The sequence below is a fragment of the Armigeres subalbatus genome, chromosome 3 (genome assembly GCF_024139115.2).
Source record: "Armigeres subalbatus isolate Guangzhou_Male chromosome 3, GZ_Asu_2, whole genome shotgun sequence".
Taxonomy (NCBI): Eukaryota; Metazoa; Arthropoda; class Insecta; order Diptera; family Culicidae; genus Armigeres; species Armigeres subalbatus.
In genome coordinates this window covers 364,888,917-364,902,607 of record NC_085141.1, presented here as the reverse complement: position 1 = coordinate 364,902,607, position 13,691 = coordinate 364,888,917, and the positions used below count along the sequence as shown (strand labels likewise).

Genomic DNA, 13,691 nt, shown 5'->3' with positions numbered 1-13,691 from the left:
TTCAGCAGGTTAACAGATGGGCCAAAGCGTTTCTTTGAATGTAAAACCTTTTCTTCTGTGGGAAGGATAGAAACATAGGAGAGTGAATAAAAAAAATAAAAATGAGCAACACTTTGCTAAATCTTGAAACGCAATACTGAATGGCGACCGGATGAGTAATTATACGCAGATCTTAAGAAAAACAAAAAAAAAGGAACCTGACTTAGAAGATTAGTTTTAACAAAATGTAGTTTCTACAAAAAGCATTTTAATCATTTAACAATGATACAAATTTTCAAAGATGAATGGCTGTACGGTCAATACTTACAAATAATAATTGAACATTACTTGTTCAATATATTCAAAAGCTACATATCACCCCGCCGCTGTTTGTCAGTTGTTAGATAAGCAGGTATTATTATACAATTACTATCTTTTGCGTGTGGATGCATAGATCCTATCAGGCGTTTCATGCATTTCGAATTGTAAAAAACTGAATTATTCTTCATAATGTAGCAGATAAGGAATTCTGCGACGGTTGCTGATGAAATTCATTGATTCAGATGTGCAAATAAAATTTGCAAGTCATGTTGTTTGAATTTGTAGCGAGAAGAAGATCAGACGGTCGAGTTACTCATGTCTTCATAGTTGCTACTCCACGATTGACTAGTACTTGCGAAGTCATACAGGGGATCAAGTTGGAGGTTTTTTTTTATTTTCCACGTTCCTATGACCGTTAAGGGTCTGTCTCATTTGGAGAATTAAACTTAAAAGTGACAGTTCGAAAAATTAAAAATCACCCCGTTATAAGAATGACTGGTGCTACCCAGCAATTCCAATGGGACATCGATGGAAAATGATTCGATATCTGTCAAAAGTTATCTTGCTCTGCGAGCAGGGTTATTCGATAATTATGGAAATGTCACTTCTAAGTTTAATTTCAGTTTAATTATCCAATTGAGACAGAGCCTAAAAAGAGTTGTTGGGTGGGCTCTTGATGGAGATTAAGTAAGTAAATTTTAATAAAATCTATGTCACATCTGTTTAGTTTTTAACTTGTTTGCTGAACTTGACATATATTTAAAAACCTTGTCCTTTAAAAGTTATATGTTATTTTGCGCATCATCTTTCAGGTCGTTACCAAACTATTACCAACTATAGGTGGGCGGGTACGTTGCGGGGAGGGGTTTTTGTAAAAAGGGTACAAAAACAGTAATTTTTATGCTCATTTTACTTATATCTGAAAATCCTACCCATTTTCAAAAGGGTTATGCAGGAAGGCGTGTGCTTTGACATGAGGCATTGATTAGTTTAGAGCTTGGTTGCTAGGTGGCGGTATATATGAATTCATTATTTTAGACTACTCAAGTAATTCCGATATATGGAATTTTCCTCATTGTAAATATTCTTATCACACAAATTTGAAATTTAATACGTCTTTAACAAAGTTCGTCTGGTGGGAATGGACTGTCATATGACGGAATAAATAATTAGAAAATTTACAAATAGGCGGCGCTAGTGTACTTGCAATATTCTTGCATGTTTGAAATATTGCTTTAGCTTGAGATCCCTCATACCTACACCCAAGTTGTATTTGGCAGCATTGTTCAGAATGTCCAGGACTACAAAGCGGTGCTCATTATAATGAGCACTTCTTCCAAGATGTGGCGCTAGTGAGCTGTTATATTTGAGTATATTGTTCCATGTGAGATCTGATGTATTTTGGTTTGTAGCTTTTATGGCAAATATGAATGTTGTGGTAGAGTTCATCAAAAGTTTTCTTTGTATTCAACCTGTTCCAGAGATACTGCAAATAATAGAATGTGTTCAATGAATATGTTTTAGGTCATCCAAGAAAACCCTGGAATTAAGGCCTTTGGGTCTACATGTGTAACCAAAGATCAGCCAATTTGCCGCCTATTTGTAAAATTCCTAATTATTACTTCCGTCACAAGACAGTCCATTCCCTCATGACGACCTTTGATCAAGACGCCATTTCACCAAATTTTGAATTTTTGCGATAAGGATATTTACACTGAGGAGAATTCTATATATCGGATCGTTTTTGGATTTGTTTCCCAACCCTTGGCAGAAAAACAATGTTTTTTCAATAACTTTGGAGCGCAATGACCGATCAGGCCAATTTTCAATTGGAAACAACTAGACCGCAATCCGCGTCGACTGCAACTTATTGCGAGCAAATCGAATATTGCTAAATACCAAAAAGTGTGTCTCACATTTTTGTACACACACACTCACACATACATACACACATACAGACATCACCTCAATTCGTCTATCCAAGTCGATTGGCATATAAAACTATGGTTCTCTGAGCCTTCTATCAAAAGTTCGGTTTTGGAGTGATCCTATAGCCTTTACGTATACTTTGTATACGAGAAAGGCAAAAGAGTGTTTAATTAACTGATTCTGCAAACATGTGTTTGGCTAAAATATTTTTTTACATAACAGTCTTTACAGATAGATGTATCGACATTAGATTGAAGTTATCTCCGCCATATGTTTTGCTAAACATTCCAGGAAACTCAAGTGGCTATTCAAACTCAAGTTAAACCCCCATCCTGCCCTAATACTTTTTGGCAGTTGATAATTACTTCAAATAATCATAAGTTATCACTTACACAGCATTTCACGAGGGGTCACTGACGGAAGTCGTGCTTGAGAAAATGCTGTAACGGAGTTCACAGAATTTTAAGGGATAGCCTACGTAAAGTTATGAGCAAGGTGTCCAGCATCACCTTTGACTTTTTATTCATTTCATTTACAATCCAAAAATCATGGAGCTCAAGCCTGATCTTTTTATTAAAACACTATAGATCAGGGTTCGTAATGCTCACTCAATCTCAGGAGAACAGGATGCTCCCTCACAAAAATTTTCGGGGAGAAATCCCTTTTCGGGAAAGAAAACAGCCTGGAGAGTGATAACCATTTTTCCCTCACTTCGATTGTCGCCATACGTTGGTTTGCTCTTTTTCTTTCATATTCGAGTTTTTCTGTGGCATCATCAATGCAAATGGTAGTAGCTTACGTGGAACAAATCCTCCTAGTAACTCCTAATAAGCGCATCCCTACAGCGTTTTTGTAATTGTTCTGCGATAATTCTCGAATGGTAAAAGTAATGAAAGTGAGTGAGTGGTAAAAGTAATGAAACGAAAAAGGATTTTCATCTAATAGGCGAGATTTTCGTTTATCTTCCAAGGCTAACTCTGGCAAAAAGATTTATGAGTGCAAGATGATCCTTTTATTCTCACCCACCAATTGACGATACACCCACCAAAAGCCAGTGGGGTAGCCTTTCTTCCAAACCGAATTACCTAGCTAAAAGTCTTGAAATTCATCTTTTGATGTGTCGTACTTCATGATTTCACGAAGCATGTTCAATAGAGCCTATTCGAAGGGTCTTGGATGGGTTTGAACGGTTTCCGCGGCACTCCGGGAATCTGATTCCTCCGGGAAAGTGGCCACCTTTGTATGTAATCTGACTGACGCCCCACTTGCGACATGTCAATCTCAATTTCGTTAGACATGTTCAATAGACTCTATTTCAAGGCTTTGGACAGGTTCCGTGGCATTTCGGGAAGCTGGTTTCCCGGGGAAGTGGACACTTTCTGATGTGGTCTGAAACCATGTCGGAAGATCCGACATGTCATGATTTCACAAGACATGTTCAATAGAGCCTATTTCGAGGTACCTGAGTGGTGTTGGTCAGATTTCGTGGCATTCCGGGAACCTAGCTTTGGGAGAATCAAACCAGCGAACCTGATTTGGAATATGTCTTTTTCCCATCTTCTGTAGCTGTTAAGTATATCCAGGCTCTCTGCGTTGATCACGCCTGTAATCTTGACCTAAACAAATCACATTGTGACTAGACTAGACTAGAATGAAAAAACTCCTTTAAAGCTGGTCACGTAACATGGAAGATCAAACGTCATGTTCGTTCACAAAACACGATAAGAAATGACAAATTTGTCACTTGTTACTGTCTAAATTCTCATTCTCGCTTCTCTTTATAGGAAGTGAGAAGTGGAAAAAAAGTGCGATATGAGTCGTTTCACTCTTCGCTTTTCACTGTAATGAGATGCAAGAAGTGCGGAGAAAGGATTGAGAAGAAAGACGCGAAAATTTAAAAATTTTTGTGAGGGTGAGATATATTAAGAGTTGGGCAATCCACGTCTAGAGTGCATTGATGACAGATATGTAAATATCGTTTAACGGTTCGGTTGTCAACACTAACTAGCAAATAGCAAGCCATGACTTTGCCTCTTCCCTCGTGGGACAACCAACGCAGTCGCACGCGCGATTAGACAGCACACCCCGTGATAGCTCGTTCGGCAGAACTAGGCCGCACAGTTTTGAACACAATGCTTTTAACTAAGATCAACTCTAATGTGAATGGCGAATTCTCTTTGTTTGGTCGGCTGAACGACGTTTTCGGCCATATGCCCAGTTCGGCCATACGACATTTTCGGGCGTATGTCCCTTTCAGTCAAATAAAGGAAGGGCCGTTTGGCCGATTTCCATTTGGCCGGAACACATGTGACCGAAAGTCATTTGACCACAAATGACATTTGGCCGAACGGATCACACGGCCGAATAGATCGACCGGCCGAATCGATCGTTTAGCTGAAAGTTCCATTTGGCCAAAGGAGTCATACGATCTAAAATGTCTTATGGTCGAACAGCTCATTTGGCCATAAAATCGTTCGGCCGAATTGGGCATTTGGCCTGAATGGCGTTTGTGAGAAGTGAGTAATGAGGGGTAAGAAGTGAAGCGTCTCATTTTTCATTTCGCCTTTCTCTTTTTTCACAGTTAAAAATTTAATTAAAGTTAAAAATTAAATTAATTAACGTTAAAATTTAGTGAAAATCTTCTCACTTCTAAATGCGAAAAGTGGGAAGTGAGAAAACAGAATGATGGGTTAGAAGTGAGGCGTTCTCACTTATCTTTTGTCTCATGGTAAGAAGTGAGAAGTGAATCGTCTCACTTAGCTCATCTCACTTTTTACAGTGATGAGTAAGAAATGAAGAGGGAGATTGAGAGTGAGACGCATCACGTCTAACATCACACTTATTTCTCACTGAAAACTGAGAAGTGAAAAGTGAGACGTCTCATTCCTCATTTCTCACTTCTCGATTCTCACTTTCAAAAGCGAGAAGAGCGAAGTGAAAAGTGGAACGCATACTTCTCACTCATTTCTTATTTCTCATTTCTCACTTCTCACATTGAAAAGTGAGAAGTGAGGATTGAGCGAATATGAGTAAGAAGTCTCATTTCTTACCTTTCATTTATTTCTTCTCACTGTGAAAAGTGAGAAGTAAGACGCTTTGCTTTTCACTCCTCATTTCTCATTTCAAACTTTTTTTAGTGGCACTTTCTGACAAACGACCATTTAGGTCAAACGGCGCTTTTGATCAAATGATCTGTTCGACTAAAAGACTATTTGGGCCATATGACCTGCTCAACCAAACGAAATTTCCGACCATGTAACCCGTTCGGCCAAATGGGCATTAGCCACAAGGCAAATAAGTACAGTGCGTGTTTAAGTAGTCGCGAAAAGGAGAAAAAAATCTATTTGGTGTTTAGTAGATCGTGTGTTTGTATAGCGCTTTGCTCTGGTCGAGACAAGCGCGATCATCCATAGTTTTCAGTAAGGCAAGTAAGTACAGTGCGTTTTTTAGACGTCACGAAATGGTAAAGATTGATTTAGTCTTCGGTGAAATGCGTTAGGCATACGTTGCGTTTTCGTCTTTGCATCATCATGACGTCGCTCAGAAGAAATAATTAGTCGCTTACCAAAGTGAGTTCCAATAGATTCCCTTCCCCACTAACATACTGTTCCTTTCCAGTGCGCTCATGGAGATGCAGAGGATACCTCGGTCTCTTGTAGAAATGAGTGTCGAATTAATTTTGTTTGTTTTATTTCTGATCTCCTCAAGGAGTAGGGAAAAGCCCATGGGAGTGTAACTACGTTTAAGTCACTTCTCCCACAGGCATAAAACCTTCTCATGTTTTCAACTGTAATATCGAAGTTATAAAACAATGATGTAACTACCAGAGAGCAATTTTGTTTTTTCTCGGCCAATCATGACTAGCATCTACGATATGTACAGTCAATCAAGCCAACCTAAGCTCAGGCTATGACCCGTTCTGCCAAATGCCCCTTTCTGCTAAAAGACCATTTCGGTCAAACGACATGTTCGGCCAAATATTCTATTCTGCCATATGACCTATTTGGCCAAATGACCTATTCGGTCAAATGAACTATTCGGCCGTATGACCTGTTCGGTCAAATGACTTTCAACCTAATGGTTTGATCGGCTAAATGGTATATTCGGCCAAACATCTTCCGGTCTGAAGGGCTTCGACCAAGTTGCATTCGACCAAATGGTTTTCGGTCAAGCGGCCGTTCCCCAGCCAAATGGCATTTTCGGCCCAAAGACATTTGCGATCATATGACTCGTTCGGCCTAAAGATATTGGTTGGCCAAATGCCTTTCGGCCAAACAATTCTTCCCAATATTTTTTTCAGGTACATTCTGCTGCAATTTTTGTCAACTTCGTACCGTTTTGACTCAAATCCCGAACAGACTAATATTCCAAACACTCGTCACCTAAAACATGTCATTCTTCTCCTTCCTCTTCTTATTGGCATTACACCCCCACTGGGACATTGCCACCTCGCAGATTACTGTTCATTTGGCACAGTTATTAACTACGACGTTTCTAAGCCAAGTTACCATTTTTTTATTCGTATATCATGAGGCTAACACGATGATACTTTTATGCCCAAGAAAATTTCCATTTCGTTATTATTGCACATTGTTATTTTTGATCTGCAATTATTGTCCACTGGTTAGTTACTTCCTCTTGTTCTAGAAGTTTTTCGAAGCCATTCTTATCCGGAAGCCTGGCAAAGGATATTCCTCCTTCTTCTGAAAGCTATTGCTGCTGAAACATTCCAACAAGTAAGGCATATCAATCAATGAAGAAGCGTTCCGCAACATCCTATCCTATACTAATTGTTGCAAATAAATTTGAATTGGAGATTTTTTTTGTATCACCCTACAGAAACAAGTTTCTTGCAGCTGCTATTCATAACTTATAAAAAAAAAAGCGACTGTGTCATGGCTATGTGTTTTCAATGAACAAGTCTATAATGAGGCAAGTCATCCGAATAAACAAAAAAAACACCAGTTGAAACATTAATATGTCTTTATTCTTATTTATTTTTCATCAATTGAAACACCTTTGTTCCTGTTCGACTGATTTAAAGTTTTTCGCCAATTGGTCTAATCGTCAATTCATGTACTTGTACCCGTGGTGGCGTTCCAAGTACATACAGAACCGCCTCAGAAATATCTTCAGATTCCAAAAACGGCCAACCGCTGGTGAGAAGAACTTCAGGCACTATTTCAGTTTTGACAGCTCCAGGACTAACGCTCTGCAATACAAACATATTAAGCTTTACCAGAAAAATACGATGAATAAATTATACATACCGTAACCTTGATCTTAGTACCAGCACTCCTCAATTCATTTCTCATCGTTTCCGTGATAGCCGTAACCGCATGTTTCGACGCAGAATAAATATTCAGTTGGGGGAAGTTCGGAACTATGTGACCGGCAACGCTGTTAATGTGTATAATGTGACCATCGACGGAGCGCTTCTTCATTGATTGATAAGCCTCACGACTGCACAGCACCAGTCCCAACACGTTTGTGTCCAGAACTTCCTGTAGCTTCTGAGTGTTGTCAGCTTCTAATAAATCCGTCTGTCGGAGGACTCCGGCGTTATTAATCAACACATCAACACCTCCGAATTTCTCCTCGACCCACTTGAAGCTTTTCAGGATGTCCTCCTCTTTGGACACATCGCATTTGACCGCATGCAGACGTTCCTTGGCCTCTGTCGGTAGTTCATCCTTCAACGCCTCAGTACGCTCAACGCGTCGTGCAAAACCCACAACCACCAATCCCGCCTTTGCCAAATCCTTAGCTATGGCTGCACCAATTCCCGAACTCGTCCCGGTCACAACGGCTACCTTTCCTACCCAGCGATCCATTTTATTTTATTTATTTTTTTTGCAATCCGAATCTACCGAACAACAACCTACGACTGAGTTTTATTTCGAAAATTCTAGCGTCTTATCGTCTCGCTTCTTCTCGTTATTTATTCTGATAATTTTATAAGCAATTCAAGACCCGGCGCCCATACGACCGTACAGGGTGGAACGGTAAAAATTTGGGCGAACGTAATTAAGTACACATCATACTTTATTTCTTTTTTAAGCTGAACAGCTAGAATATACGAGAAGCTATCTGCTTACGACAATCTAAATGCGTACTGTTGGGCTCATTTGATGGTGAACGTTAATTTAAATTTTTTGATGTTTCGCTCAACGATTGTCCAATACTTTTGGATTGGATATTGTCGACGGTATACCATTTCTAAGCCATTTGAACAACTTATTAGTAAATGGAAACATTACATACGCACACACTCAAGTTTTTTAGGCGCACGATTAAAAAAAATACACCTATTTTTAATCGACCAATTTTTTACCGTTCCACCCTTTATATGGAAAATGACGTAGCAAAGTTTGGATGAGATAGGGTCGGACAATGGGTTCGCACATGGCAAATTCAAGTGGCGACACGATTTGATACTAGATGGGGGATGTTCAACAACTAAACAGCCAGTGTTTCTGTGAATGCTGAACTCATTCGTCCGTATGAAGGATAGGAACATAAGATAAGGAACAAAACAAGTTAATAAATGAGCAACACTCTTTAGATCTTTAAACGCAATACTGATTAACGACTTATGAATTCTAATGCGGAACACTTGACAACTAGATCTTGGCCTGCCTAGTATTCTATTAGAAATTCATTCACTGCAAACCTTTCACACTTTTTTGTTGACAAAAATCTATGACTTTGTCCAATGAGTAGACCAAGATGAATACACCACTAGGTGTTCCAATCTGCCAAATTCACGATTCAGCCATCTTGGATTTTAGTATGGGAGAGCCAGCCGGTTTGTTTATGTTTTGCACCGAAAATGAATTTTTCACCCCCGCCTTCTTCTCGTCCATAAATTGGGCAAACTGCAACACCTAGCTGTGTATTCATCTTGGAGTAGACCCTCCAATGAATCGCCTGCTTTGAGCGTGCTTACAGTGGCACACTAGGAGTTAACTTTTTGGAGCATCTAATGTTTAATATCTCGAAAATGAGCACCTTAATAAAAAAAAATATTTGGTAGGCGTAGTAGCGGACACCTTCCTACATAACTGGTACCAAATAGTTTTTCGTTGGAAGTTACAACTGTTGAGAAAACCCGCGTTAGATGCCTTTCGCCATACAAACTTCGGATGGTTAACTCATGCTGGCTATTTTTCACATATACGTTAGCGCCTGGTGCTGGCAGCGGCTGGTAGGAAACCAGCCACTGTATTTGATTCATTGCAAGGTAGGTAAGCACAATGGATACGCTACAATGGATACGCTCAAAAACATCACAGAACGGGCCGAAAATCGAACTCGCCATATTCGAATTGCCATTTGGCTTTTGCTCGCAAGAGGCTAACTGGAGACGGCCCATACTTATAATCTAAGAAAAACTAACAATCAAACATTTTGAACATTACTTGTTCAACCTCTCTGCTCAGTATATTCAAAAGCTCCATATCATTCAGCCGGTGTATGTCAGCTGTTAGATAAGCAGATACTGTTTTACAATTACTATCTTTTGCGTATGAATGCATTTAGATTTATAAAAATATTGAATTGTTCTTCATGATGCAATAGATAAGTTAGGAATTCCATGACGATTGCTGACGAAATTTATTGATTTAGACTTACAAATCAAATTCGCAAGTCATGTTGTTTGAATTTGTAACGAGAAGAAGATAAGCTTGTCGAGTTACTCACGTCCACGTAGTTGCTACTCCGCGATTGACTAGTACTGGCTAGGGTGACCATATGGTATCCTAAAGGAGGACATGTCCACCTTTTCCATTAAAAATCAGATGTCCTCCTTTTGCGCTAAAATGTCCTCCTTTTTAGATATTTTGAGAAAACAGTTGCTTGAATAACCTTTTCTGAAGAAACTCTAGTTTTATATTATATTAAATTAATAAACAATATTACAACATTCGCAAAAACACGTTGCACACATTTGTGTTTTTTGAATTCTAATCAGAAATATTTTCCTTTAAGGTTTCGAATAAATCCAATGTACCGTCAACTGGGGGGAAGATGATCATTTTTAAGACAAAACATGCAATAAAAATGTGTGTTTACATTTTAAATCGAAACAAATATTTTCAAAACATGTACTGCTATACGTTGCAATAATCAACAACTTTAGTTTTCTGAAATGCGTTCGCATTTATTAAAATAAATTAAATTATCACACATTTTTTGAGTAATCTGGTTTGGGGTGAAGTTGATCAAGACTGCTCTACTAAAATCATTATGACCTAGTAGTCAAAATACACTAGGTTATTTGTATGAATGTTGAATTTACTACGTAAAGAAGTCTACGAAGTCAATATTTGAAACGAAAATAGCGTCATTTATGACTATCTCTCTCTTTCTTCCACAGAATACATTTTCATGATTATAATCGAAAAACTCGGATTTCTACCTAGCGGTTACATTACTTGAACGGAGAATATTGTTGACTACCGTTTCATAAAAAAATTTGGCACTTTTGACTCACACATTAAATGATCATCTTCACCACAATGATCATCTTCCACCCAGTTGACGGTACATATCGAAAAATAAATCCGTGAGTTACAGTAATACAGGTGTCGAAGATATCAAAAGTAGTCGTAAATGTGAGAAATGGATTAGAAAAAAATGCAAATATTTCTCACCCATCGAATTGCCTTTTTAACGCATCGCACTAGAATGGAATGGAAATCTAAACTAATCAAAACATTTTTTTTAGTCTAAATCTGAACAGTTTTGAATTTCTTCAGTTGAGGACTTTGTGGACTAGTCATACAAAAGATATTTTAGTTACTATATAAAGATTGTCGCTGTCCGGAACATCTTTTGCTGGCGAGGATAGGGGAGCTAAATGTCAAAGAAGGAAAATCCATACGATTTGACAGGTATGTACCACACATGTTTCGGACAGCAGAACAAAGGGAACCGAAGCGACAATCTTTATCTAGTAACTAAAATATCTTTTGGTCATACAGTTAACGATATCATTATCATTCACACGCCCTAAATTGTGGTTTTCACAATGAATCATTAATCATTTTAGCCGTGGCGCAGCCCACGGTAAGTAATTTTTAAGCAACGTACTAGAATTGCACCAAATCTTTTTACCGCCGAGATGTAGGCAATAAGCACTGCATTTACAACATTAATTCGAATTCAACATACTGAATCGAGAAAGGCATCATCACCACCGGTGGATAAATTTGGGTTTTTAACTAAAGGGGATTCCTTTTGTGTAAATAGAAGTTTGAATACGGCAATGGTAGATGTGATTCGCCCTTTGAATGTAGACGTTTTCCTGAATAAGATAGTGAATTTAATCACGGGCTTTGGCCCGGGGTAAGGCAATGGTGGAAGTGATTCCTTCTTTGAAAGTAGGCATTTCTCGCTTAACTTTTCAAAAGGACCTAAATAACATTTTTTTCATGATTTAATTTGAATACTGCAATCAATAGCTTTCATGGTGTGATTGTGATTGTGATATTCAAATTAATTCATGAAAAAAATGTTACTTAGGTCCTTTTGAAAAGTTAAGCGAGATTTGCCCAGATTGAGTTGAGACAATCTTGGATTTAATCCATTCTTCAAAAGTAGGTGTTTGTCCGGATTCAAGTAAGGGGAATCAAGATTTTTTTTTGGGATGTAGGCGTTTTTCTGGAATAAGTCAATGACGAATGTGATCCCTTGCTCGGAAGTAGTTCTGCCACTTCGTTTGTCCGTCTTTCCAAAAATGTATATCATTAGTCTAAATCTATCAGAACACAACCTCGATCTAATCTAACTATGTGAAAAAATACATCAAATAACACTTTCCCTTATTGGTGCTGATCGAAGTACTAATCATTTCCACATCCAGTGACTAGTGAGTAGCACTTTGATCAACAGTGTTGATGTTAATTGTCTGCATTCGACTCTACGACACTACCCATAATTCCATTACCCATAATGATGTTACCCCGAAGGACACTACCCCTAACGCCATTACCCATAATGTGTCACTACCCCGAATGCCATCACCCCGAATGGGATACTACCCCGAATAAGCCAGAACCCCGAATCAGTCATGATTTCAAGTTTATAGTTTATTTCAATGAAAAAAACGTAAATCAAAAGAAGTTTATTTAGAATTCATGTGAATAATAATTACTTGTTTTACGAATTATACAACAGTAAACAACTTCAGTCGAACAAATTACATATTTTTCACGAGGATTTTTGATACTTATTTTTCGAGCCGATAGTCCTTCGACAAGTACACTATTAATGATATGAGTATATTACTTCTACGTGAAGATAAACGATTTAGGATCTGTCTCAATTGGATAATTAAACTGAAATTAAACTTAAAAGTGACATTTGAATAATTACCAAATAACCCTGCTCGCAGAGCAAGATTACTTTTGACAGATATCGAATCATTTTCCATCGATGTCCTATTGGAATTGCTGGGTAGCACCAGCCATTCTTATAAAGGGGTGATTTTTTAATTTTCGAACTGTCACTTTTAAGTTTAATTCTCCAAATGAGACAGACCCTTACAATGATATGGAAATGCTAATTCTACCATGAACATGTACGTCTAAGTTGGATATTAGCATTATCAAAGGTATGGATTTGACAAGGTTCACCGTGTCAGACTCGGTACTCAACGGTGCGATTCGTTCCATTGAACTGAAACTATTTGAAACTATTATCCGCTTAAAACTACTATCCTGTACTGTAATAAATACAGGGCTGATAATAGTCATCGTCGCAGCCCGAAATGCAACAGTAGCGACGAGTTGTAGCATCGTCAATAACTTTCCGGTAACCAAATCGTCATGATGACACCAAAGCACGAAGACTTCATACTATTATTCTTCAAGCGGCAGCTGCCACTCGGAAAGTTTTTTAAAACCTTTCTAATAATGAATTTGAATTAACATATAAAGGGGTTTTTGATACCTTTATATTACCAGAGTTCCTACTATTTGTTTATTTGTGAAGCCATTCTGGTTTGATCTAGTCTGTCCATAGTGACGTGCAATCAATTATGTGAAGAAGTGACTAAAGAAATCATCATGACTTTTGGTTGCGCGACCATCTTCGTGATAAGCATGCGGCACGAAGAAATCGAATAGGTGATGCGTTGAACCTGGCGAACGCGTTCATTTTAAGAAGGCATCACATGTGGTAAACGCTTTATACCGGGCAATCGCGTTCATTTAAAGCAGGCATTATTTCCACTGTTCGCCTTATACCGGGCAAATTCGTTCATTAAAAGAAGGCAGCATCTCCTATGTTTGCCTTTAACCGGGCAAATTCTTTAATTTAAAGAAGGTGTTATCAGTTTTGAGATTCTTTCTAATAAGAGACAAATCAGAACGCGTGTGGCTTCGTTTAGAATAACAACATTAAAAAAACAAAGTTCCTTTTTATTTGACGTTTCTCTTTTACACGCTCAAATAGCG

The 13,691-nt window shown here is 38.3% G+C and overlaps 2 protein-coding genes across 11 annotated transcripts in view; one reads left to right on the top strand and one right to left on the bottom strand.

The window, feature by feature from the left end:
* LOC134226322 (CD151 antigen-like) overlaps positions 1–13,691 on the top strand; it is a 335,335-nt gene that overhangs the window by 95,061 nt on the left and 226,583 nt on the right. The window lies entirely within an intron of this gene.
* Positions 7,203–8,143, bottom strand: LOC134223475 (farnesol dehydrogenase-like). The gene is made up of 2 exons (XM_062702619.1): positions 7,500–8,143; positions 7,203–7,441 (listed from the first exon to the last, which is right to left on the bottom strand). The coding sequence occupies exons 1-2, from the start codon at positions 8,061–8,063 to the stop codon at positions 7,268–7,270; spliced, it is 738 nt and encodes a 245-aa protein (XP_062558603.1). The 5' UTR covers positions 8,064–8,143; the 3' UTR covers positions 7,203–7,267.

What these genes read in the sequence shown, in the direction of transcription:
- LOC134223475 (XM_062702619.1), bottom strand. Translation starts at nt 8,063, where the DNA reads ATGGATCGCTGGGTAGGAAAGGTAGCCGTTGTGACCGGGACGAGTTCG. An exon ending in GTACTAAGATCAAGGTTACG is followed by an intron (nt 7,442 to 7,499) that starts GTATGTATAATT and finishes TTTGTATTGCAG; the next exon opens with AGCGTTAGTCCTGGAGCTGT.